This window comes from Parasteatoda tepidariorum, chromosome 2 (assembly GCF_982258835.1).
Source record: "Parasteatoda tepidariorum strain Cologne lab strain chromosome 2, Ptep-v5.0, whole genome shotgun sequence".
Lineage (NCBI taxonomy): Eukaryota > Metazoa > Arthropoda > Arachnida > Araneae > Theridiidae > Parasteatoda > Parasteatoda tepidariorum.
The window spans coordinates 97,286,346-97,314,246 of NC_141756.1; the positions used below are offsets into that span (position 1 = coordinate 97,286,346).

The following is a 27,901-nucleotide window of genomic DNA, read 5'->3' on the forward strand; positions in this document are numbered from 1 at the left end:
TAAAGTTAGTTTTTGGACCACTAAATCTTCAATTAATCCTGGTATGAATCTACTCACACTAGCATTAATTGAAGCAATTTTTTAGGGTAGTGTATGCCTGAAGGATGAAAGACCAAGACTTTGCCATTGGGTTCAAAGACGCCAATAAGCCTTTTTTCAAATAAAAGAATCGGAGACATTTTTGAGGCATGCTTTAAGTTTGGGAGATTAAAGAAATCTTTAGTACTGAACAGGTAATTATTATTTATTTTTATTTGAAAATCAATAAATCTTCCTACATTTTTTTTCTTTAATCCCAGATGAGAAAATATTTTTGATTTCCATCCTAAAATTTTGCCTTTCATGTAACAGGGATGCGTAGCCAAATCTTTCAAGAAAAAAAAAAAAAGAACCTTTTAAGCACTCAAAAAATATTTTAAAGCACTATATACATTGGCAAAATAATTTTCAAAGACTATACGTGATCATGATAAAATAACTAGTTTCTGACAAAGAACTTTTTTCTTGATTATATGAGCCATTAAAAAATTATCAAGAGATTTTTTTCTATCAGAGGGTGGAAAATGAAGAATGAAATTGAGAAATGCAGTAGAATTGCACAAGAGAGTGTAATAATTTAACCAAACCCAGTTCAGTAGAAGCACACGCAAACTCGCAAGTATTGCATCAAACATGTAAAATGATTGGATGAAACTAACCATTTTGGCTTACCGTCTGTCATAGGCTATGGACAGACGGTAAGCCAAAATGGATTGTGGCTGAATGAATTGTGAAAACGTTGAATAGAACAATGTGAAAAGCACTCTTTCGCATAATACATGGCGATGAAAAAATAATTCATTTTCAAAAAGCACTTTTAAAAACACACAATGGAAAAAGCACCTTGAAGGGCTTTTAAAATACCAAATTTGAAAATAAGCACCTTTAAGCACTTTTTTAAAATGCTGCGCACTATGTATAAGGAGAGGCTTTTATTGATTAAAAAAAAAATCTTGAAAAATACACCCGTTTCAGAAAAATACATAGTAGTTTCAGTGAAAAATAAAATTAAGACAAAAATAAACGCATCTTAAATATAAAAAAATTTAATGACAACAATGGTATTTGATAGTGCTGACATGAAATAGCAAATAAATGAAACTAAAATATAATACACAACTAAAAGACGTCCAAATCATCAGGGGCATCTAGGTCTCTGTAATTTATCATTTTTCTTGAATCAGAACGAGGACTTCTTCTGCAAATGGAAACAATTAAGACACAATATTTGGAAGAAATAGGATATAATTACAGTAAACATATGATAGATACAACAACAGGGTATGGAAAAAAATCACTCTAAAAATCAATAACTTAAAAATTAAAAATTCATTTTATATACACCATCAAAAAGGTTATCAGAGGCATGAACACACAAAAGTTGTATAAAAGTAATTATTTATGAATAATTGAAAATAGTCATAACCATAAAATATGCACAATCGCATAACTTATTGTAAATAAAAATGTATGCATAACCACAAACATAAAAAAAAGATAGATATAAAAATGCACTATTAAATAAAAATATTGCATAGTTCATTGATTAAGAAACTTCCATATTTTTCTTTTAAATCAATAAAGGGAAATCAAATACAAGGCTGCTATAAATTTATAATGTCAGCAATATTTTTTGATTGTTTGATATACTTGAATAATAAATATTAAATTTATTTTGGACATTTGCCTTGTAACTTGTTATTGAATAATATGTAGCCGAAAAATTATCATAATAAAAAATTAATATATTTTGAAGCAGAATTTAAAATACAAAAGAATTAAAAAGGAAAATTTTAAACTACAAATCATTAAAAAAAAAATTTCTTTTAAAGGAGTTAATAATTTGTTTCAAAACACATTGGGTAAAAAAACTATTGATTTGGAATTTCTCTGACATATTCCCAATTTTAAAAAATATACAAACATCAGGAGGATTTTAGATTAAACCAGAACGGTTGGCAGCGATATATATATATATATATATATATATATATATATATATATATATATATGTATAGAGTAAAATATTGCATAGGTTGCTTGAAATCCATAAGAGACACTATTATGGAAAAGCATTCACAGAGAAATTTTTAAAAATAGTCCAGATCCTGAGGTGCGTCCACATCGTGGTAGCCAACAAGTTCCCTTGGGTCCAGTCGTGGGCTGCAAGAGACGAAGGAAAGAAACTGTTCGCAAAGATTAAGTTCGCATAAGACAGAAAAAAAGAATTTTATTTTTGTTTTTAAAATTTTTTTGTAATGGCCTGATAGATTTTGAAAAATAATAATAATAAAAAAAAACTTATTGACGACATTAAATTGGCATGTAGGGAAAAAATTTAATCTGTATATATTATAAAATTCTTTTATCTGGAATTCATAAAAATATAAAAACACTTTTATGAAAGCAACTTAGATTCAAATATTAAATTGTACCAGAAGTTAGCTTACATACATTTTATTCTCGGCCAATCATGAACTCAAAAGCGAGCATTGTCGTAAGGAAACCTACGGGAAAAATTCCTTATATGGAAATTAAAACGTCAGTTCAGATAATAACAAACATTTAAACTTTGCAGAAATAAACTATGTATTCGTTTCAACAAGAGTATACATCAAAATTTAATGTGTAGTTTCTTTTAAACCAAGAAAACTATCAAATGAAACGATTTCAACAATTGCCCTAATTTAAGGTCACTCAAATCTATCAGTCTTTTAAAATATTTCATTTCGTCCAATTTTATCGTTTTTAAACAATAAACAAAATTCAAACAGTTTACTCTTAAAAGCCTGCTGCAATATCTATGTGAATTTTTGTAAGAATTTTAAATTCAAAAGAATGAAAATATTTTACATGTAAAATGTTAAAAGTACATAGCTGATTAAAAAACCAAGACAGAGCTGTAACAGAGTTGTAAAATAAAATGAAAAGGAGAAAGTAAAGATTGATTGAGAAAAAGAATTTGCAAATGGTACATTTATTAATAAATATCATGTTTAATAAACACGATAAGCAATAGCTGAAAAAATAAAGCATACAGCTAAATATATACTAAGAACTAAGTAGAAATCTCTAAACAATTATTTTATTAGTAATGTGGTCAAATCTTGAAAGTACAAACCTCAGTATTACAAAAGTTTTTGTCATGTAAAGAAAAAACTATCCAGTTCAAGTTAAAACTACTTTCGGTCTAAATTCGTAAACAGCTACAACTCTCAGGATGAAAGAATTTGAATTAAATTGTGCTAGCATCAATGTAAACTAGAATAATGCGCAATTTGTACTTGGATAACGTTTATCTTGATAGCAAAGCTGGATATTTAACTTGCGCTAATATGAATCATAATTTTGATTACATGTTTGTCGGGGTACAAATTTTTCTGCTGATTTCTATAAATAATTAGTCTATCTCTAAACCACACTAATTTTCCAAAATACTACGATTTTTGTGAAAATTTTATAGGAATTTTCATTTTTGTTTTTTATTGTAAAACTTACATTTTAATGGCAACTAGTGCTTTCTTGAAGCTACAAATTTTATTTTGATGGTTAGAAAGCAATGGTCAATGCATTACATGTTTAGGGAGGAGAAATGATAGTTTCAGAAATAAGCCGGAGCATTATACGAAACTTTCCTAAGTACCAACACAAAGCTTTGATGATGAAAGATCATTTTCAAAGTACAAAAATGCGTTAAGCGATGAATGCTTATGTTTCTCGCATAAATGAGAATAATTTCATAATAGCTTCAGCACTTTTATTGAATTTAACCATATCTATGTTTTCTAGTGCATATTTAGTACAAGTTTAATGATATTTTTTCCCCTTGCAAAATTTTTCTAATTTTCTAGAATCTTCTGGCAATGTTGGCCCTGTCTTTGCATTCATAATCACAAATTCGAAACAATGTTATGGCAATATATTATTAGGAATTGCAATTAGTGATTCATAAGCTACATTTACATCATTCATAAAGTCTATAACAATCAATTATAGACTTCAGACCTTATGACAGGGTTAAAAATGAAGAATGAATATGTTTGGCCTTAGTGGAACTTAATAATCTTTTCTTAGTCACCAAAAGACTGATTATCTTATGTTAAGTTTTCATGGATGGTCTAATGTAATATCATTATAGATGCAAACCTTACCAAAAGTATGAAGAAAAAAAATGTGATTGTAAATTCTTTATTGGCAGCAGTCACCCAAAAGTTATTTTAAACCATGAAAAAACTTTCAAAAATATTCATTTAGATGGCATGAATTTCCATTTACAGAGTTGCTACTCAAATCTGGAAGGAAAAAAATTTCCTGTTTTCCCCGTTACACAAGATATTAAGAAGAAACACACAATCATTGTGCTCTTAAATAAGCTGTATTGGGCTATCTATACTAATTATAATGGCTGAAAAAACTTAGATATAAATTCCCTGTATTTTTCAGGTTTTCCCTGTGGACTGGCAACCCTGATTCAGATGATTTAAATTAAAATCAGTTTTTCAGAACCAAACAATGAATATTCACCTAACAAACATGCCAATTTTGTGTAAGAAAAAGTAAGCAGATCCTATTATATTTTTTTGACTCAGCTTGCTGTCAACAATTTGGAAAAAAATTATAACTGAGCTCATATTTTATGATTTAATTTTTAAATCATTCTGCAAAAATTCGTTCGTTTTTGTTAGTCGCTGGCAGCGTAAAAGAGAAGCTACATGCATGCCCAAGGGAAAAGATAAAACGAAAGATCATTGCAGTAAAAATGATCTGTGCGCAAATCGTACTTGTAAATAGAAATCTTTAGAAATGAGTACAGCACAAAAAAAAATTGACGTATGGCTGTAAAATTGAAATTCATTGACATAACATTACAAGTACAAAATACGACTAATTAATTTAAACCTGGCCAAGATTGTAAAATGTGATTTATAAAGAGCATCTGTAAGAATTGCAATTTGATAAATGGATTTTTAAAAATTTTGAGAAATCATAGCTATTAGAAAAATCTATAACATAACAATTCAATTAAAAATATATAACAAAGAAAAATAATCTGCCATGAAAAAAAGACTTGAAGAGCAAATTCAACCATTAAAAAATTAGTGAATGAACGTCAATATGCCACATTTACATAGATAGCACAAGACAAAATCAACGGATTTGATATATTTTGGACAGTATACAACAGATAACTTTTTAACCGAGTATTTATTTAAAAAAAAAAAAAAAAAAAAAACAGAAAATAGCGGCATTATAAGCATGTCCGTGTTTCTGTAATATAACCTGCAAGTCATAGTCAAATATCATTAGTTAGTAATTCATAACAGAAAAACATTTTACATAAACCAACTTATTCTGTATTAAATTTTTGAGGACTATTCCCTGCAAAACAAATTATGGTCCTGAATAACAACTAATAATGAACCTTATAGAACAATCAACTTATTTTATTGAAACTAGGTAAATTATATCAAAAAATTTTGTGTCAAAAAACATATTTCAAATCTTAATAAATTTGCTTGTCCACTTTTTTAGTACCAAATCATTTTTTCCAATCTATTTTTAGGAGCTAGAATTCATAAATAACTGTGAATTTTATGAAAACCTTTAATCCTTAGAATTTTAGTTAAAAATTGAAGGGATGAAAAAAAATAATAAATTACCGAACTGAATATATAATAGAATTTGAACATGAAAAAGTGTATGCTTACCGATTAAAATTTCTTTTTCCAAAATTATTTCTATACATATCAGGATTTCTTCCATAATTTTGTCCATAACCTAGATATAAGATTTTTTTTTTTAAATGTGAAAATATTATTTTACACAGTTATCAATAACAGTTACATACAGATAGATAGCAACAAGAATATACAACTTTTTTTCTGCATGTTTCTTAATTTCCCCCCACCTCGTACCACTGTAGCAGAATTTTTTCGGGCTTTCTGCGACAAACTTCGCTAGCACCAATATTTTGCTTTAAGATACTTTTAATTATAACAATTGCTAATTTAAAGTAACAGAAACGTTGTGCTTACTGAAGAAAGTATAGAATAAAAATGCATAAAAATTTTAATTGTAAAAGTTATATATTTAAAATTTCAACATTACAAGCGATATTCTAGCGTTTTGTAAGCGGAAAGATGAACTAATTATCTCCTCTTTCGAATTTTGTAAATCATTACATAAATTTAAATTCGCAAATAAATTAAACAAATTAAAATTCGTACATGAATTAAAAATTGTAAAATCTGTGCAGAAACTCCCAAAATGAAGATCACGAATCAAGCGAATAGGATTCTTTAAAGATAAAAAAATTTAAGAAAGAACATCATTTCTAGAGCGAATAATTTTTTAAACTTTCGTAATATCTGTATTTTTTATTTTATATTAATTCGAATTTCTAGCTGAAGTCAGTCATTACTGTTTTTTTTTTTAAAAAAAAACTCTCAAGTAAGAATCGAAAAATCATGATTATTTCCTTCCTCTCAAATGCGTAAAAAAAAAAATTTGCAGAATTTTTTTTTTTTTTTCTTTCCTCGAAAAATAATGTAGAAAGGAAAAGAAAAATGTTCCCCTTCCCTATGCATCACAAAATGTAGTTTCTCAATTACATAGAAATATGAAAATTGATGTTTATATTACTAACAAGTGAATAAGAAATACGATATTGGGTTTTAAAAGTGTGTCAGTATAAAACACGATATTGGATTTTTAATGTGCATGTACAGGAATATGATTTTTAAATTGCGTGATTAAGAAATGCAATATCAGCAGATTCCGGCGCAGTTTCAAAAACAAAATGGCGAAAGCCTGCTAAACCAAAAGAATCACATTGGTGAAAGAATCACATGTATGTAAACTTCTCATCAATGGGATTTAGCAAAAGTTTCAAGATTTCATGGGATCATAAAATTTCGATTTACGGAGCAAAGCGAACCAATGATCTCAAAATTCTGCGATGTTTGTGGGGAAAATCTCACGCCCTGCTTCTAGTTTTTAGATCCACCCTGGGTTGAAAGAAATCACTGTGAGGAGTGAAGGTACTAGAACACCGAAAAGTCGGAACATTTTCACGTAAAATCGTATTTGCTGAGATAAAAAATCCCACAGGGTGCGTAGCCAAATCTTTGAATCAAAAATAAGCACTTTTTAAAAACTTTTCAAGCACTTTACAAAAGTTTTCAAGCACTCAAAAAATTTATATTCAATCAATATTATTGAAAAACAAAAACTTTTTATAAACAGTTTTAGCGTTAAAAAAAAACCAAAAAGAAACGGGCGTAAATCGAAACAATCAGTACTTTCCCACATCACCGAGTGAATTCAACTTGACCCTGAACTCAGAACAAAAGTACCCTTACCCCCTACGTCAAAAAAGGTGTTAGAAGTAAAATAAAATAAACAAGAACAAAATTAAAATAAATTAAAAAGAAAAACATTTCATAAGGATCTGATATTTTCTATCCGAATTGGAGCACTCGGGTTTCGGTTTCAAGTGTGCGCGCATGCGCAAGTCATAACGTGGGTACGACATGAAGTCCGCGTGAATGATTACGTAGCAAACTCCCCATTTTTTGTGAAATGCATGGGATCCACCAGATATCACTGAAGGGAAGAAAAATAAATTATTCGGAAAAAAGCACTTTTTAAAAACGCCAGCTGAAAAAAGCACCTTTAAAAGCTTTTAAAAACGATATCCAAAAAAAAGCACCTTTAAGTACTTTTTACAAACGCTACGCACCCTGTCCCAACAAATAAGATTTAATCGGAACAGTTGGCAGCTATGAAAATATATCAAGATCGCTAAATATTTTAACAGTTTTCAGCCTCAACAATCGCAAAGAACAACTGTTTGCCAGAGATTATAGAAAAATATTAATGTACTTTATCGTGTAAAATTAAAAAGAACTTTTACGAACACTGTAAAATGGAAACATTTAAATTACCAAAATTAGGATTAGGTCCTCTTGGAGGAAATCCAAAAGGAGGCATAGGTGGAGGGAAGGGTCCTCCATGGAATGGTGGTCCACCACCCATGTTGTGTAAATTGTCGTTACGAGGTCCACTTCCAGCGCTTTTATTCGATGGGTGCTCAGGTAGTTGAGCTCTTTTAGGATCCATCAAATAATTATTGAAATACTCAACCTGAAATAGACAGATAACGAAAGTGAAACTTAGTCATATAAATCAAAAATCATAAAAATCATTTATAAATCAAAAATCAGTTATGGAATATTTTACTTTTTGGAAAAATTATTTGCAAGTTTTAATACGTTACTCAGAAAAATTAAACAGCTTTTAGCAATTTAAAAAGTAAAAGGAACAAAAACTATCAGAAATAAAACATTTATTGTATTATTAAATAATAACTTGCCATTCAGAAACCACAATCTAATTAATTAATTCAAATTCTAAGAAAGATTAACTCCATCATTATTAATATAAGCTGATCCAAGAACAGAATTATATTTAACGCCTGGAAGATCATTTAAAAATATTAAAAGTTTCGTATCAAAACTATATCCAGCAACAAAACATGAAAATTATCAGAATTATCTAAAGATAATTTGCAGAAATTAATACCATTTTTCCTGACATCACGGTCCATTCATAAATGATGGGACGGAAATTGAAATTTCGACAAAGAGGGTGTAACATCAAGCGTGACAACCCACATTTAAGTTAAAACAGTATTTAAAATCAGTAGATATTTACATTATTTGTTTCATAAAATAAGCACACTTAATAATGAAGATAAATTTCAGTATAATGTAGATAAATTTCATTTAAAGGACCGTCACTGTGTTAAGACATAATAAATAATCGCCTCAGTTTCCAAATGCATAAAATAATTGCCAAAATAATGTTAATTTTTTGAGATACTTACACTGCACACATACATATTAGAGATGAAGAAAGTGATTTGGCTGAGTAGCAATTTTTTTTTTTTTAAAAGAAACATTCAAATGTTTTTATAACGAAATAATTTTAGTCCTTATTGAGAAATAATCAAAACTTAAGATTTTAATGCTAGAAATATTTTCTGTAAAAAAAATTATCCATAAAATATTAAAACAGATGTCTTATCAAAAACACTTTAAGACAAAGAGAAAAAATGGGAACAAAAATCCCAATTAAAGAAAAACAAAAAAACAATCATTTATGTACAATCTTGAGTATAATTCTTTCTAAGTTCATACCTCTTTTTTAACGTCTTCTATCTTCTCAGCATGTTTGTTGTAAATGTGTTTCCTGACAAACTCTGGACCCTTGAACTTTTTCCCTGACAAAGGACACAGCCACTTGTCCTTGGCCAGTTCTTGAGTGTTTGCCTGTATGAATTTCTCCACTTCAGTGTCTGGATCCCTCTTGCCAAGTTTCACACATTCTTCTTCATCTAGCTGGGTTGGATTTTGCAAGAACACCTGACTCTTCATCTCAAAGTGTGAAATATAGTCATTGATCTCTTGCTGCGTAACCTTACTGGATGGAGGAGAACCACGGGCGTGCATTATGCCGCAACGGTTGGGCATCTCGTCTTCACTGGGATATTCGCTGCTGTTGTAGTAATCCACCGAATGAACCACTCTCAGATACAGAAGGAGCTTGTCCAACACCTAGTGCATAAAAACAGATTCATTAACAAAAATATACTGCACCAAAATTGTTATACAGTATGGGGCTCCTAATCCCGCATCCAGAAATTCAGCACTTAAAATGTTTTTTTTTTCTAAAAGAAATTTTGATAAGAGAAAAAAAAATCAGTTATATTCTCGATTTATTTGGAGTTTTATTCTGTTGAAGTAAGTAACTTTATTTTATCTCTTAAAAATAAATAAAACATGAAAAAAATAAATCTGTGTCAAAGGAAACATCTGTTCCTATAGCAGTTTAAATTAAAGTGAAAGGGAAAAGTAAAAACACTTGCACTTCCAATGAATAAAATAAAGAAATGCGAGTTTGGAGAAACTGATCAATCAATCTTGACAGCTGTGCAAGTGCTCTACTGGTTTGTCCCTCTCACATTTGACCATAAATTGACCACACCCAGTGGACATTGAAACTACAAAATGAATCCTATTTCCTTTGTGGCTCTTTTTATTCAATGTAAATTATACTCTTGTTTTTTTTTATTAGTTATTAGCTGTTAATTTGTTTTTTTTTTTTAATTGATAGCTTTTTTTAAAATCGTTATTAGTTGTCAGCTTTTTTTTAAATTGTTATTAGTTGTTAGCTTATAAAAAATATATGTTGTTATTTCTATTACATAGATTATTATTTTAATTAATAAAATTTCTTAAGATGGAGTAGTTTCAAAGTCATCCCATCATAATCTACGATCAAAACTTAACTAAATTTATCGGAATTAATTAATTTTCTGAAATTAAGAGGATAATTGAATTATCGTAATATATGGGAGCCATATTGGAATTTCCGAAAGAGATCCAAAATTCAGAAATACGGAATTTTGTCGGTCCCGTGAGTACCGAATTTGGGGTCCTATACTGTATTTCTTTATCAATTTTGCCAGGAAGTTGTAGAAGTTTTTAATAGTGCTGGTATCGCCTATTATAATTTCAAGAGAAATGGTGATAATTTTTTTTCGGCGGGTCAGTCAATTTTTTAAAAAAGGTGACAAATTAAGTAAAATAATAATAAAATTTTTTTTTTTGAAAAACTGCTAAGACGATTGAGTGAGCGACATTGGTTAATAATTTATAGTAAGTCATTTAGACAAGAAGATTGCTGTTAGCCCTAGTTTACTAATAACAAATAGCAAATGTCGAAAACAAATGCTGGATAAGTTTCATTCATGAAATAAGATTAAATTTTATTTATGAAATAAAATTACACTATCACATAAAAAACTACCAAAATAACGTGAAACACTGAGATAGCAAAACTGAAAATAGCTTGATTAACAAAACAGAACTTATGTAAACTATTCAGTGAATGATCCCCTGATACACTGAAACATCTAATTTGCCAGTACTCACCCTCAATTATTATCAATCGATGGTTAGCTTTCAGCCGTTTAAAATATAAAATTTAGGTAATGAGGTTTTTAACAACCTTACAACATAAAATGGATAAAAGATTAAAAAAAAAAAATATATATAAAAACAGAAAAAAGTGATAAAAAAGAAAAATCAGGAATACGAAAAATATCATGTCTATTTATTGATGCAATTATCGATTGATATCAATTATTCAAAGTTCGGGTAATCATAGGAGTCTGAATTTAGCATCAAACTACAGAAGAAAAAAAGAATTTATAACAATATATAAAATAAGATTAAACAATCAGATAAAAAACTACTGATAAAACACGAAAGACTCGGATAGCAAAATTGAAAATAGCTTGATTGACAAAACAAAACTTTTGTAAACTAATCAGTGAATAATCACCTGATAATCCACACTGAAACATCTAATTTGATAGTACTCAACCTCAATCATTATCAATCAAAGGTAAGCTTTCAAACATTTATAATAAAAAATTTACAGTAATGAGGTATTTAACAACCTTACGACATGAACGATTTAAAAAAAAATTAAAATCAGGGGAAAATAATAATAAAAAAAATCAGGAATATGAATATCATGGCTATTTATTGATACAATTATTGATTGATATCAATTATTTAAAATTTGGGTAATCACAGGTGCCCGAATTTAGTATCAAACTATAGTTTATACAATACTACAAGTCATAATTCAATACCATGGAATAAATTTGAACAGAAAAAGAATTTATAAAGGTAACTTAAATTTTAAATTAAAAAATTTGTTTTTTCCTTTTCGAAATATCATTTGATTCAACAATGGGGAAATATCAGATGACATTGAATTACATTCATTATACACTGATTTCTTTTTATTAACACTTAAATTTAAATAATTTTTTCTAAAAATACAAAATCGAAACTTATTAAAAAAATAAAAAACCTTGATCAAGGATTCATCTCTCTCAAGAGTGCACCCTCCTTCTTCGCCATCCCGAGCTTCATTCTCAGCCATGCCAAGAAGCTCTTCTTCCTCTGCGCTGGCTTCTTCAATCAAATAGTCAGTGATATTTTTCAGAAGAGGATTTTTAGATGAAAGCAGAACACCCTAAATATATGAAATAAGAATTATTTTAAGCATGTAGCAACCTTGAAGCACACCCACTATCTTTCTTACAGAATTAGAAGTATAGCTGCCAGCATGAACAGGAAAAGTCCCAGTAGATATTACGAAATAATATGAATTTCATGATACAGTACAGAACCCGTTATCCGGAAACAGAAAACCAAAAAACCGGAATGAAATTCGATAAATTTTCCCGCTATTTAAAAAAAAAAAAAATTTTTTTTTCCTCATAAGATTTTAGGATTTTTCTTTCTTTTTTGAAAGATGTTTACCTTACCATCATTTTAGAAATAATCATTAGTGTATTACTTCATCGTTTTTTCTTCTTGTTTTTAAGATTATTTCTAAATATTTTTCTATTTTTAGTTGGGTTTAACAATAAAAAAACAGCTTTTTGTAGCGATTCAGAAAACCGGAAAAATCAGTTATCCGGAATAGCGATGGTCTCGATCGTTCCGGATAATCGGTTCCCTACTGTAGTTGTAGCAAGATGTACAAAATGTTTCAAACATAGGGAATTTTAGATTTTTATAGTCATCAAAATAGCAAAAACTGCAATATTTTCCAGTTATGATTGACATTAAACATACTTGAAATGTATGAAGTCTGTTTACTCATAATTTCGAATGTTAACAGGCATTTAATTAATCAAAGATACTTAAAAGATTTCTTTAAAATTAATTAAAAAAGACAGTTCTAAATAAAAAAAGTTTTGAACTAATCTCTGTAAATGAGGCTAGCTTCATCATGTATTAGTAATACTTATTTAAATATTCAAGCAAGCAATAATCTGCGACACACCTCTCTAATTTAATACTAATATCTTTCTATCTTTCTGGAAGACACTTTTAAAAATTACAAATGTACATGTTACCAATTTAAAGTAACAGAAACGTCAACTTCAAAGAAAAAAAAAACCTTTTCATTGAATGTGTAATATATTTTTTTAATTCTAATATTATGTTGATATTCTTACATTTTGCAAGGGGAAAAGACAATTTTTTTTGTATTTTTCATCATCCCATTAAAAATCACCGCGAAATTCATAGCAGTAACTACCAAAGAAAAAAAAAAGATCGATCGATAATTAACGAAAATCAGACTCTTTAAAAAGGGATTATTAAATGCATGTTTTTATTTTGAGATTCAGTGGTTGTAATAAATAATACAGTATTAAAAATATTTGATTTTAGAAGCTATGCGAAAATCAACAGTAATAATTGCATAAAAAAGTAGAACTAAAATTTCTGTAGAAAAGAAAACCTAAACTTTTTACTTCATTACTATTTTTCATTATTCTCAAATGAGAACAGAAAAATCACAAGCATTTTATGTCCACTCCAATGCTCGAGAAAAGTACCTTTTGAATTCTGAAAAGAAAAAATCTTTCGAAAATCTCTGCAGAAGAGAAAATCAAAGTTTTTTACATACCGAAGGAAAAATCTTTCTGCAAGAACTCAGTAACATTCTGCAACAATGTCGCCACGATTCTGCCGCAGGGCTCAATTTTAGGGAATTTTATAAAATGTACAAAAACTAGGAGAATTTTAATTAAAGAAGTAGACCAGGCGAAACTGGTCTACTTCAGTCTACCAGTCCAGGGGACAAAACAGTATAATTAAATGTTAACATATAGTTGGAAGATCTATTTTTGTTAAAAAATTTTTTTTATAAAAAGTTAAAATTAAATTAAGAATCTAAGCATCAATGCAACACTTGCAGACGTGCCAACCTAGCAAAATTAACATTCAGGAGTTTCCCTAACAAGAATTCAGGAGATTTCAGGAGGGGTAAAAAAAGGTGCATGGTATGCAACATTTAGCACTTCTAAGGAATTTTAAGTAAAAAATTTATTAAATATAAGAATGCAAGAAATTTTACACACTAATAGAGCAATAATTGTTTAAAAATATTAAATGGAAATAAAATAATTAAACACAGATTTAGCAACACAAAACTATATTAAGTAGATACTCTTTAAATAAATACCATTTCCTTAATAAAACATTATTCAAAAACCCTTGACACTGTAATAAAAATGCACAAAAACTTCTAAAAAATAAACAAATTGAATAACTATTTTATTTTAAAAAACCAATTCAATACTAATGTATAAAAATACTAATGTCTGTACAATAAAGAACCAATTATCCGGGATGCTCAGGACCATCGCTATCCCGGATGTCTTAATTTCCCGGTTTCCTGGATCGACAAAAAAGTGTCGTTAATCGATGTTTTATCAAACCCAAATTACAAGGAAAAAATTTAAACACATTTTAAAGTAAGAGAAAAAAGAAAAGCACTCCTAAATCTAAAAAGGAAAAAAATTGTAGTAAAATAAAATTTAAAAGAATAAAAAAATTTGCAAGTTTAGACAAGAAAAACAAGTTTAAAAAATAATTACGATTCCTAAATCAACTAATAAACAAAATCAATGATTAAATAACGCAATATATTTCATGGGGGGGGGGGGGGGGCGAAAATAAAAGGAAAACCTATTAATCTAAATAAAAACACTTGAAAATTATCGAACCGAAACGATAGTTAAAAAACGGCACTAGCATAAATATTAAAACCTAGAACAAGGCAAGATCAACGGACTTTAAAAAAAAAACTAATGAAAAAATTTGGTAATACAAATAATTTTATTGAGTGCAAAATTTATCATGAAAAAGAAAAAAAAGAAAGTGGAATCAGAAAAACGAAACTGCAATCTGCTTCATAAAATAATTGTATGCTTAAATTAATAAACAATTCTCCTTTTTTTATTTTTATAAAAACGCGATTTTTAATTAAAGTAGGTGTGATTCCACATCAAGAAAAACTTGCGAATGATACCGCACTTCAAAAGAAAAACATTTTATTTTCATTAATCGATGTCAAATAGATAAATATATTTTCTCTTTCATCTTCTGTTCACTGATATGCATGTGCAATGCATTTTCCCCACCCCCTCGTAAATCAAACAGCAAACGAAATCATCATGCCACTCCTTTGAGCTTAACGACCTAAAAGAGAATAAAGATCTAAAATCTTCAAGGTCGCGGAAGAAATGACGTTTCTCTGGGTAAACGGGGAAAAAAAATTCTTCCCTTCCTCACATTTTCCTCTACTCAACTTCAAGGATTAGTCCAGTTTCTGCTTTTTTTTTCATATCGTTTTAGTTCAAAATGGCGGGAGAACCGAGCAAATTTTTTTCCGGATTATCTGGATACCAGATAAATGGTTCTCTACAGTATGCATGAAAAAAAGAGTTGCAGACTTAGCTCTCCGCTATTAAGTCTTGCTTAAGTCATTGGTACATGATTTGTTGAAATTGATCCATACTTCCGTTTCGACTTAAGACATCCTTGAAAAAAAAAAATTTTTTTTTTTAAATATACGAAGACTAAACGAATAATTGATATCACGTTGCTAGTTTACGAGCTTGTTGCCAACCGTGGAAAAATACGCATTAAAAACTATAAAAACAGCAAGATACAATATCAATTCCAACTATCGAGAGTACGAGTTTCCCCACTCCTGAACGGACGTCACTCGATAACGACATGTGACGTCATTGCATTCAACTCCACACGAAAGAAGAGGAAGATTTCACCCGCCCCCAGTGTAAGGGGGCGGGTGAAATAGGAGTGTTAAGAGGTAACGTTGAAGAGGGGGGAAAATAAAGCATGTTCAGCTACGCTTCAGGCAGATGGTAGTTTGATAAGAGGGGATGGAATTCAAGCTGAAAGAAAAACTTACTTTCGCGGAAAAATTAGGTAATTTTGAGTTTGGCCGTCGATCGCAGTAAAATTCGGGAGTTTTTCAAATCAACTCCGGAGGGCGGGAGAATAACTCAAAATTCGGGAGACTCCCGCAAAATGCGGGAGAGTTGGCACGTCTGCACTTGTAACGATTAGCCAACAAACATTGATATTAGCGATTGTAAGAAAATGAGTGATTGGTTGGTTTAGCTGGGAAAAAATAATTCAACAATTTCATTGGATGGGGTGAACAAAAGCCTTTAGAAAAAGAGTGCAGGATAAAATTTATTATTAAATTATAATGAACTAATTTTTAGAAATAAAAAAAAAGAAATAAATAGAGAAAAAATAGAAAAAATTAAAAAAAAAAAAAACAACTCAAAGCATAAAAACAAACTAGAATGATAAATGGATTCAGCTCAGGGACTGGGAGAAAAAAAACATACTTTTATAAACAGCAGTAAACATCCTAACCCCTTCTTCCACCACCAGCACCACAACATGTCTTTCTTAAACTACATAGTCCCACAGTCTCCAAAACGGTTAAAGGTTTTTAAATTCATTTAACAAACATGGGAGTTTCACGTGACATTCTACATTCTAGTTTAACAGGGTTATACTGGATCAAATTTTAATGCAAGCAAAGTATTGCCAAGTTGACGATATTCCAACTGTTTGACGATCAATATTCATCTAAAAAAAAAGGTGGGAGTAACGGATGGTAAAACAATTACAATTAAGAAAATCAATCTGATTTTTCCAATATAAAAAATTCCCTAACAATTCTATGTTCTCAAGGAATCAATTTACGTTATATTCCTATTTTTTTTTTTAAAAAGAAAACTCTCAGTTAAGTAAATTTAACAGCTATATGTGCATTAAATACTGCATGAAATTTTTATTTCATTCCTTACTTGCCTATTTAAGTAACAAGAGGAAATCAGAATTTTTTAAATGTAATTTTAAAAGAGCAACAATTTATTAGATACTAGGTTTTTTTCAGATAGTTATAAAAAATACATTACATTTTTAAAACTAATTCATTTTAGAAAAAGGAGTGAGAAAAAAAGGTAGTTAAATAGCAACAGTAGGAAGATAGGAGAAATAATTACCCTTTCATCCAATTCTTCCTTCTTTATTTCCTCGTCTTCCCACAATTTCTTCTGTTTATCTAAATTTTGTATAATTCTCGCTGCTAACTTTATATCAGCACGAACAACCTGCTTATGTGACGATATTCCATTGACAGATCGAATACGTCTGCTCAGATCTCTATTCACAATCGCACCAAGCTCACTGTCGCGAAGCTAAAAGAAAAAATTTTAATCTTAGATACAGATTGAAAACATAACAGTTTTAGGTATGGAAGAAAGAAAAAAAATTCTATAAATTTATAAGAAACAGATCAATTTTGCATAAATATAGAAAGACTAATCCTAGTTACCCTAATTCCATTAAGTTTCCAACATATCTCCTTAATATTGACCGATCTTTCGAAAGTAACCCAAGCTCTTCGCACGAACCTTCGTTCTGTTTGTGGATCAGCTATGGCCACCCGAAGAAATCCTGGAAATCTTTTACACATCTAAAATATAAAAAAATTTATTGCAACACCCAATCAAATACTACTTATGTAAATTGAATTTTAATAGATTCAACTTTGTTATTATATTCCAGTTTTAAAACTTTTGAACAAATGTCTCAACTTAAATTTTACAATAACAAAACTCACCTTCTTATGCTTCAAAAGTGAAAATTACTATATTATTACTTAATTTAAAGGCAATTTTAAAAAAATTGTAAAACACTAATTTCAATTATGATATTAATGATGAAAAGCTTTAAAAATACAGTAAATCCTGTAAAAGCAAAAAATTTTAATGTAACAAATATTTTCTGAATCCTCAAATGAATCTCCATAAAAACAAACAATGAATTAAAAATACTGACATAACAAAATTCGTAATCCGATTTAACAAAGGTGAAAGTAAGCAAAAATTCTAGATTTTTCTCATGATCAAAACACTTTTCCATTCTTCAAAAGTACACAATGATCTCAGAATACAAATATTTCTGCATCTTCAAAATAAAAAGTTTCAGATATGAAAGGGACATGTCGAAAGAGACGAATGACTCCGAACCCTGAAAAGACTAAACCCCAACCCATTCATGTTTGAAGACAGGGGTGAAGGTTTCAAAAATTGTCAAGACTGAAAATATCAAAATCAGAAGTGGGCATGTCTCGCCCAATAATTTTAAGTAAACAAAAAATTATATATGAATTTTTTTCATAAAAATTGTGAACTTTTCAATAAAAATTAAAATACACAAAATACGAATAAGGCTTATAAAAATTCAATATTTATTATATCGTTCAGGAGTATAAACAAAACCAATAGCAATTTTTTTTTCTAAAGAAAAATAAAAAAGGAAATTTATTCATGCAAGTGTGGAACTTACTGATCAACTTTAAACAGAAAGGTGAGGAAACCAGTTCTCTCCTCTGACGTTAAGCTACTTACGGAACTGGGGAAAAGAAAGAATTAATCGGGCGATTGGGACTTTTCCCACTGAATTGCATCAAATTAAAAAAAAAAAAAAAAGAACTTAGAATTTATTTAATATTAATATTCCCTTTCGTTCCGTCTTGTGGTTCTTTAAAAAAGACGGAAAACTTTCACCCCTGTTTGAAGAAGTAAAAATACATGTGGCTTTCCAAAATAGTGATCTCCAGCTCAGTTGTTTGAAAATGTGCGCAATTTGGAGAAGTTTATAAATTCTATCGATTCTAAATCATTTAAACAGAAAAAAAAAATTGCCGATTATGTAATTTCTGATAGGTAAGTTATAATAAATAATCCATTGTTTCTTTCAATTTAATTGTTTTAGTGAGTTTTCAAAATATTGATTTGTTATTTTCTACCTGTAGAGTACAAATAGATCAAAAGTGTAATTAAATAAATTTTTTTAAATGCGAAAAATTAAAACGTTTTGATTAATGTTCCTAATATCAATATAACAAACTTTCGGTTGCATAGCTTCGGTGTCTAGGAATTCAATAAAGTGGAATATGACTGTATTATAATAATTATTGAAAGAGCTAAAGTGGGATACGACTGTATTATAATAATTATTGAAAAAGCTAATGTATCTAAAAACATTTTTTTTTAAAACTTTTAATGTGTAGAATCTCTTGTCTTTAGTTTTCAGAAGAAAATTATAGTTGATAAACTAAAGCATCAGTTTCTATTCAAAGACTAGTCACGTGAAAGAAATAATGCTATAAATATTAATACCTTACTTATACCTTAAATTAAAGAGACATATTTGAAAATGAAATTTTGGCAGAACCTTTAAAAGTATACTAAAAAGTCCAGATTTTAACAACTCAAATGCAGTTTAAATTCCCCCCCCCCCCCGAGGAATTTTGAAGAAAAAATATGTTACACACGTTAAGAATATTATCATTTTAACTATTAAGATTATAATTAAAAAATAATAATAAATTAACTCTCATAGCAAGAAAACAATATTGATTATCAATCCACTTCTACTTGGAATTCGACATACATTTCTTTCTTTGCTTTTTAAATGGTTACACAGGTTTATACTTACTGCTTCTACTTCTTGTTTTGTGATAGATGGGGCTAAATAACGTAGAAAAATAGAATGAGTTTTATGAAGTGCTCTTGGTTTTGGTTCAGATGATTCCTCATCCACTTCTCCTTCAGCCTTTTCAGCATCTAAAAAATCATGAAATATTAAACAAGATTTATTCCAGAGTTCAACTATTATACTCTTTTATAATTAAATATTAAATAATATTATAATTAAATTATAGTTTAAAATAAATAGAGCTTAAAAAAGAATTGGAAAGAACAGTTGTTTACCACTTGAATAACTACAAGATTAAAAATGCAGAAAATGTACATTTTAAAATAAAAGTTTCTATTTGAATATAAGTTCCCAAATTATGGCTTCTCCCCGAAGCCTTTCGACCGAAATAGGATACATCCCTCCTAAAATTGAACTTTAATCCCTAATGGATAAGCAGATCCCAATTTTGCAGAATGAATAATTTGATGCATTTATATTATTTTCATTATTTATTCCCATGCAATATATAGGTATTTTCACAATATTCAAGACAATTGGGACATATTGTCTCAGGAGATTTCTGGGAAAACTTTAAACTCATAGTATACTTATTTTAATATGTCAGCATGAACTGCTTTTTATACTTGAAATTTTAATGCTGCAAGTCGGGTCAAAAGGGTCAAATGAATCCTGGAAAAACAACCCTGGGTTTGTTTAAATATTAAGTCTGTCTGAGTCTGAATATAAATATAAAGTAAGCGCCTAATGGTGCTTATGGTTGTATATATTTTACTGAAAGAGAAATATAAGCTTACATAAGGCACATGAATAACTTGACTTTTAAAATATTCTTAACAGGGAAAAAACTCGAATAAGAGTTAAAGTTCTGGTAAAGAAAAAGTTGGGGGAAAAAAAACTACCCCGGTTTTGATTACAGGAAGACAAAAGATTCTTGAGCAATAATAAACTCAAAAATTCATAAAAAGAATTAAAGACGTGTTCTGTTTCATGCTAAGTCATCCTATAAGTAAAGCATTTCTGCAACAGCCCATTGTGGGGGTCTTGGAGATTAAGGCTCCATAATTTCGTGACCAACAGCATTATTGCTGTCAAATCTGCACAAAAAGTCCCTTATTTGAGCTAAATCCTAAATCAAGATTATTACATTTAACAAGAAAATGAAAGCAAATATCAGAGAAAATCACAGGGAGTTAAAAATTTTTAATGGGGGGATCGTGATTTATTTTTGCAGAAGAAGGTTTCTAAAATATTTAATTGCCTTCCTTACAGTTAATTATAATTAATATATATATGCACGTTTGCATAATTCTTGTCGACTCTAGAATTCCTGCCCCCCATCTTAGAGAAACTTTGGGGGAGAATAATCTAATCCAATAAAATATTTTCGTTTGCTTTTTAACATCTTACGTGCATTACATCCCGCTTAGCAAGACAAAGATAACGATAAATGTTTACATTAAATACACATAAATTTTCTTCCCTGTCAATTAATTAATGTAATATTGAGACATCATTCAAAATCTTAAAAGAATTTTAAATAGGGGACTTGCCAAACCACAATACCTGTTGCTTTATCTGCGTCTTCTTCTCCCCCCGGTTCTGCAGTCTCAACTTTTTCACTGTCTGGAAAAGCTTCTTTGTCAACAATATCAGACTTGTCTAAACTATCATCTTTGTCCTTCTCAGAAGCAGATCTAGATGCCGGCCTTGGAGACACTGGTTCTTCTTTGATGCCGTTCTCAGTCAACTCTTCATTGTCATCCCTACTTTCTTCTAACAAATATAAACCATAAAGAGTTAACATTTTGTCAAATTAAAGAGGGTGTCTCAAATCTATAAACTGATCAATCTTTTATGGAACTTGACAATATAGCATAGAAATATTGGTACCAGCAAGACATCATTTAGACTTTGTTTCATGAACTTTAAATTTGTTTTACCTGTAGGTAGGTACTTTATTTACGTCGCACTAGAGTTGCACAATAGGCTATTGGTGACGGTCTGGGAGACAACCATCCCAGAGGATAACCCTACTTCGGTAGCCTGACAACATGAGTGCAAAGTGGAGCACTTTAAGGTAAAACAGTTTAATGAGGACCGATACTGCACACCCTCGGTCCCCAAGCAGGCTGATCAAAGTGGCCACCCACCCGCTAACTGAAAGCAACCAGTGAAACTTAACTTCATAAATTTTTCAGCAGTCTACTTATACAACAGGATATGCAGTATTAGTTTAAAAATTTAATACATTTCTTGCTATTTTAGGTAACATTGAAATGTGTTCAGAATCTCCAGTTGACATTCGAAATATCTGTTATCACCTATCTAGCTTTAAAAAAATAAAAATAAAAAAGAATGAATTTTTAATCATTTTATGTCTTGAATGATGTCACTCTTTTCATCTTCATGTGAACTGCATAAATATATATATATATTTTCTTTTTGGAAATGAATGTTACAGATTATATTTCATGCACATTTTTATGGAAAGAAGGGACTGAATTTTCGGTTCACTATAACCGGGTGTTCACTATATCCGTAATGCAGGCAATTTAACTAATGATTCCCAAACTCCTTCCTTTGATTACTCATCATTCAAATAAATGACTGAAAAATATTATGTAGTAGCAAAAATTGTGTTATTTTTTATTACTGTTATTTTTCAAACTATAGATTTGGATAGTTTATATTCCCTGCAAATATCAGCCTGATAACATCCATTTTAAATTTTTCTGATTATGTCCACTTTATCATCAATAGAGAATGTTTTACGTTTACTGCTCGCCATAGTTAAATGTGAAAAACTTCGTTGCAGGCTTTTTTAAACTGAACTGAGAGCAAAAAGGAGTTGAAATGAAGGCCTTACAGGGTTCCCACTCTATGATGAGATTGAAATTCAAGGACTTTCCAGGACTTTTCAAGGACCTCAACAAAATTTTCAAGGACCTTAATCTAAGACCAATTTTAAAAATTATTCTCTTCTATTTTACTAGAAGCAACAATGCTTGTTGTGGCAATAATTAATTTCAAATATAATACCTAAATGCTTTGCCTATATAGAGAGAAGAGAGTATATGTATTATGGACTAAAATTTATATTTTTTCAAAAACAACCCTACTGGTTTTACATATTAATTCACAAAATCATTTTCAGCACAATCTGTAACTAATGGTAACGAGGTGTTAATGGTGAAATCCTTTAATCCTGTGTATTTCCATGTGAAGGCTGCATGAAGGACAGAGCTAAATCTTAGGTATTCCATATTCCATGACTATTCCATAACCCCCTCCTCTCCTCTATTAAACATCGTTTCTGAAATTATTCATCCATAATTTACACAACCTTCTCTAAATGTTATGCAGCAACAATTATTTCTGAAAATAAAAATTAGAAGGAACATATCCCATTTTCACCATGTTTAAAAGCATTATTCGTTATGTGTAATCCACAACTGCCAATGAATATGACTTGGTAGGAGTATTTCTCTTTTAATTCACACTGAAGCTTCTAATAGAATTTCCAATTGACATAGGGTCCATCCATGGATAATTGAAGTATTTTAGAGAGCTTTTAACCATCATCCATGCATTTGTAAAAAGAGGACAAAATATTTTCTGCAGTTCCATGACCCATAAATTGGGAGGTAAGATACTTAGTGCAAACTTTATTATCAATTCCTTACCATAATGTCCATCTGCTTAGATTGTAGAGACTGATTTAACGTCTCATCAAAGAGTACAGTGTAGCAATCAACATTCTTCAGCTCATTTATAAGAATCCCTTTGAAGTATAGTGCCAATCCAAAGGAGCCCAAATAGTCTCACTTTGTGGCACTACAAAAAAATTGTCTCGCTATACAGCTATCAGCAAACATTTTCGAGAACAATTTACTAATCCCTTCACAGGAGTTACATGAATAATTACTAGTGATGCACTTCAGACTCCAGAGAATTTCAGCATCAAGCACATTCCTTTTGACCAGATAAGAAGACAATGTTACCTCGGCCACTAAAGTTTCTGTTTCACATGGGGCACACGATGTTGAAGGAGTATTTACACCAGATGAATTAGACGTTGATGTCTTTGGAAAAAGAGAACTCAAGGCATGAGACTGCTTTTTTGTTTTACCTTTCTTTCATGTGTGATTTCAGAGCAGATTCTTCCATTTTCGCGATATCGATCTCCTTCATGCATAATCGGCACTTGGCTCTGAACTTCTTTTCGGGCATCGATAAAATCCATACTTTATAAGCTTGATTATCCATCCATTGGGGATTAAAATAGCACTTCCCAGGCATAACTAGTAAAAACTACACAACACAAATACAAAGCCGTGCCTTTGCGAATACGCTTCACAATAAAGTTTTGAAATGACGCAAACGTAAGGACAAGTGCGGATGGTAAAACGGCAAATTTATTGAAAACTACAAGGTACATATTGTTACGAAATTCGAGAGCATTCCAGTTTCGATAAGAAAAAAGAAGATCTAAGCATATGCGACAGAAGATGAAGTGGAGTCTCGCCCCTAACGCATTGATTGTCTGCCGTGCTCCGCGCGCTTGGCAGACACCAAGACACTAGGCCCGGTTAGAAACGGTGGCGTTAAAAACCACGTGAGTGAGCTCGGAAACAAAACAGAAAGAACGAGAAAGATCCGCGGGTGTTTTATAAAAAGGGCCGCCGGTAGTATTGGACAAATTCAAGGACCTATCAAGTTTTTCAAGGACCTAAGACGTTTTTCAAGTACTTTCAAGGACCTAAATTTAGCACAAAAAAAATTCAAGGACTTTCAAGGACCGTGGGAACCCTGCCTTATCAACACAGATTAGTGTCCAACCCTTTGCCAATAATGAATAATTATTCATTACCCCCGACAGAAAATGCATATTGATCCTACTGACACCTTACACCTATAGATTGTTGAAAAAATCAGTATATGTATTTATTTTGAAGTAGAAATTTCAAAATTATTACAAAAAAAATTAAGAAAAAAATCAGTCGAAGACAGACAAAAGTTCATTATATCCAACTTCTTCATTTTTTGGGTTCACTATATCCACAAAAAATAACATTATACATGTATAGCAAGGCACGGAACCGAACATTTCCTTCACTATATCCGGGAGTTCACTATAGCGGGGTTTGACTGTACTTTGAAAGTAATTGTTGAAATTGTTTTTATGATATGTTTTTGTTGTTGGATGAAATACATATAAGTTTTTTTGAATCTCTATTGCAACATGGTGGTTGTTTACGTTTCCATTATTATTTTTAAATAAAAGATACAATACTATTAAGTAAGTTGTCACCCAACCGCTACCTGAACGCACCCAGTGATGCTTGACTTTGGCGTTTCATTCAGAATTGTGTCTTTACGATCAGTCTACTGCCGGGCATCATGAGTTAAGAAGATAGAAAAACAATAAACAAACCTGGGGGTAGGGATTCCACCTCCGATTCAGATCCTGACGAGCTGTCCTCCCCAGACTGGGAACTGTGGGAATGTTTTCTTTTTTTCTTGGACTTTTTAGGTTCATCCACCTAAGATCAAAAAAAAAAATTAATTCAATTGAATAATAAAATAAACTATAGTGGTTAACTTAATAAGAATTATTCTTTATACATATAAACATATTGATACATTTTGCCAGTCATTTAAACTTATTCCCACGAAATTTTAATTTTGCACTAAAACATTTTAAAATGAAAAAACCACATTTACAATAGCAATAAGCAGGAACATAAGTCAACTAAAGAAGGAAGCGGAAGAACTTTAAAAATTTGCACTAAGTTTTACTAGAATAATAATTATGTTAAAAAAGGAATTTGAAAATAATGAAATTTTCAATTAAAACTGTTCAAATTGGTTTCAAACTTTCAAATAAAACAGAAAAAAACTAATTACATAACCTTGCCATTTAATGATTATTAACGATCAGAGTATAAGAGATGAGGTTTCTTTTTAATTTCTTATTATTTCTGCATGAAAATGTAACTGATAACTGAAAATAAATAAATTTTTATCTCATGCTATTTGCCAAAAAACTGTAGCAAGTAGTCAATGCTTATTAGAAGTAATAATATGTATATATTTTTTACTTATGGCAATCAGATTTACTTGCTATTCAGATAATATAAACTTGACCATTTTAAATAAGTATATTATTTTCGTACATGTTACGTATTTAACAATGTTATTTAAAACGCTTATAAAGAACAGCAGAGAAATTAGTAGTTTGGTTACAGTCGACTCAATTTTTTTATAATATAGTGGACTCAAATTTCATTTTCAGCCTTAAGCTTGCAGGTGTAGGGACTTCAAATAATCTGCATTCCTTTACATTGTGTCATATTTCACCCCATTCATGCTTAACGCTTTTAAATACTGTGAACAAGTTGTTAAACAGCACATTTTTCTCAGAAATATTGGCAAAAAAAAAGTGGGAAACGGGTGCATAAAATTAAAACTATCATCTCATATTGGAAAATCTATTGTACTAGCTAACAATTATATAATTTTCAGAGTGGTAATTTATTGTTAGTCTAGCCTTAAAAATCTGAACCAGTTAAGTTTAATTAAAGGAAGAAATATTAATTACCTTTTCATCCATGTCCACATCATCTTTCTTTTCAGAACTACAAGGGAAAATTAGAAAATCAGATAATTGAAAAATCAATTAACCAATATACAACCAAGCTAAAATTACAAATTTCTTGCCTATAATTCACCTCAAACATTTAATTCTTATGTCTTAAAGATCTCCCCTCCCATGTTCTTTATTGCTTTTAAGCCATAAAGATTCCCCCCTTTTTATACTACTATTATTTCATTGCAGGGGTTGAAAGTAACATTTTCTAAATTTTCTATTTATAGGAATACAGCCACCTCTAACATAGAAAAATTTGTTTAAAAAGCTGTACTGATTAACTGTACTGATTTAAAATATTACTGCACTGAAAATCCTCTGGGGTCTTAGCAGTAATGCTGCTAACACACATACACAAATTATAATATCATTGGGGGATAGCAAATAATTAATCAATCAATCAATATACCCTGTGAATGGTTGATTACTATTAGTCTCTTTCGTTTTTTCTTCTTCATAAGGAGCATCAAGGACTGTCAAATCAAAATCGTTTCCTCCTTCCAACTTGATAACAACTAAAATATAAAAACAATTGTTATTCAAATAAGATCATTTAAAAAAAAAAAAACATTCTTATGACATTAAAAAAAATTTACATAACATATACACACAGTAAGTATATATGTAGGATATAATTTTCTTTTTATATTGAAATCTTTCAACAAAAAAAATGGAAGAAATCACGTTTTTTATTTTTTACAACTAGCACAAGACTGTAATGTCTGCCGTTGTACCAAAAATAAAAATCCACAATATAATGAAAAGAAGAAAAAAATGTATTCATTTCTCTTTTATTTAGTTTGTCAAATTTTGTTATGACCATGATACAACTGAATTATCTTTATTTAAGAACATTTCTTGGTAAAAACTTGATAGATTTGTATGCTAATAAATTATACTGGGGGGGGGGGGGGGATATTTAGACATGTAAACATTTCAAATGAAATATTTTCATATACTTTGGGCACATTCTTATTGCTTAACATTAATATAACATTTATACAAATGATTGAACCATTTAAAACTTTTATTTTTTACATAAAAGGTATGTCAGTTAATGCAAAAATTTTGCTGTTTCAGCAGCAAAAATTAGTGGTTCAAGTAAATGACTTTAACAAAAATATTTTATTTCTAAAACTAATAAAACAGAAATGAAATTTTTCAGTCATTTTTAATGTAAATTAACTTTTTCGGTAATAATTTTGATATGTATTTAAAAAATAATTCAATATAGCTAAATTAGCGCTCTAAATTAAGGATATAGGGTGAATATCAGAGGGTGGAAAAAATAATCACCTCTTAAGTACTTTTAAAGCACCCAAAAAATATTTTTAAGCACTATGTACATTAACAAAATAACTTTCAAAGACTTAACATGATCATGATAAAAATAACTAGTTTCTGACAAAAAACTTTTTCCTTGATAATATTAGCCAGTATAAAATGATTAAGAGATTTGTCAGTTCAATATCAGAGGGTGGAAAATGAAGCTTAAAATTGAGAATATCTTGAAAAATGCAGCAGAGTTGCACATGAACTCGCAAGTATTTCATCAAACATGTAAAACAATTGGTTGAATAAATTGTGAAAATGTTGATAGAACAATGTGAAAAGCATGCTCTTTCATTATACATGGTAAAAATTGACAGGGTAAAGAAAAAAAAACCTCATTTTTGAAAAGAGAAAATTAAGCACTTTTTAAAAACAACCAATGAAA

The 27,901-nt window shown here is 29.8% G+C and overlaps 1 protein-coding gene across 7 annotated transcripts in view; it reads right to left on the bottom strand.

Moving 5' to 3' along the window:
- Window positions 1-1,069: 1,069 nt before the first annotated feature.
- Window positions 1,070-27,901, bottom strand: part of Ars2 (arsenic resistance protein 2) — a 40,673-nt gene continuing 13,841 nt past the window's right edge. For 2 of the 7 annotated variants that reach the window (XM_087157807.1, XM_087157811.1), the window contains 13 exons: window positions 26,594-26,699; window positions 26,137-26,173; window positions 24,970-25,078; window positions 21,099-21,308; window positions 19,533-19,660; window positions 17,362-17,502; window positions 17,030-17,224; window positions 11,989-12,153; window positions 9,240-9,656; window positions 7,986-8,184; window positions 5,748-5,817; window positions 2,494-2,546; window positions 1,070-1,237 (listed from right to left, as the gene is read on the bottom strand). In XM_087157807.1, coding sequence (XP_087013933.1) covers window positions 2,519-2,546; window positions 5,748-5,817; window positions 7,986-8,184; window positions 9,240-9,656; window positions 11,989-12,153; window positions 17,030-17,224; window positions 17,362-17,502; window positions 19,533-19,660; window positions 21,099-21,308; window positions 24,970-25,078; window positions 26,137-26,173; window positions 26,594-26,699 — 1,805 coding nt within the window. In that variant the 3' untranslated portion in view covers window positions 1,070-1,237; window positions 2,494-2,518. Of the gene's footprint in view, window positions 1,238-2,035; window positions 2,203-2,493; window positions 2,547-5,747; window positions 5,818-7,985; window positions 8,185-9,239; window positions 9,657-11,988; window positions 12,154-17,029; window positions 17,225-17,361; window positions 17,503-19,532; window positions 19,661-21,098; window positions 21,309-24,969; window positions 25,079-26,136; window positions 26,174-26,593; window positions 26,700-27,901 lie in introns of those variants that run through there. The other 5 variants (XM_087157805.1, XM_087157809.1, XM_087157806.1 and 2 more) reach the window with 3 other exon arrangements.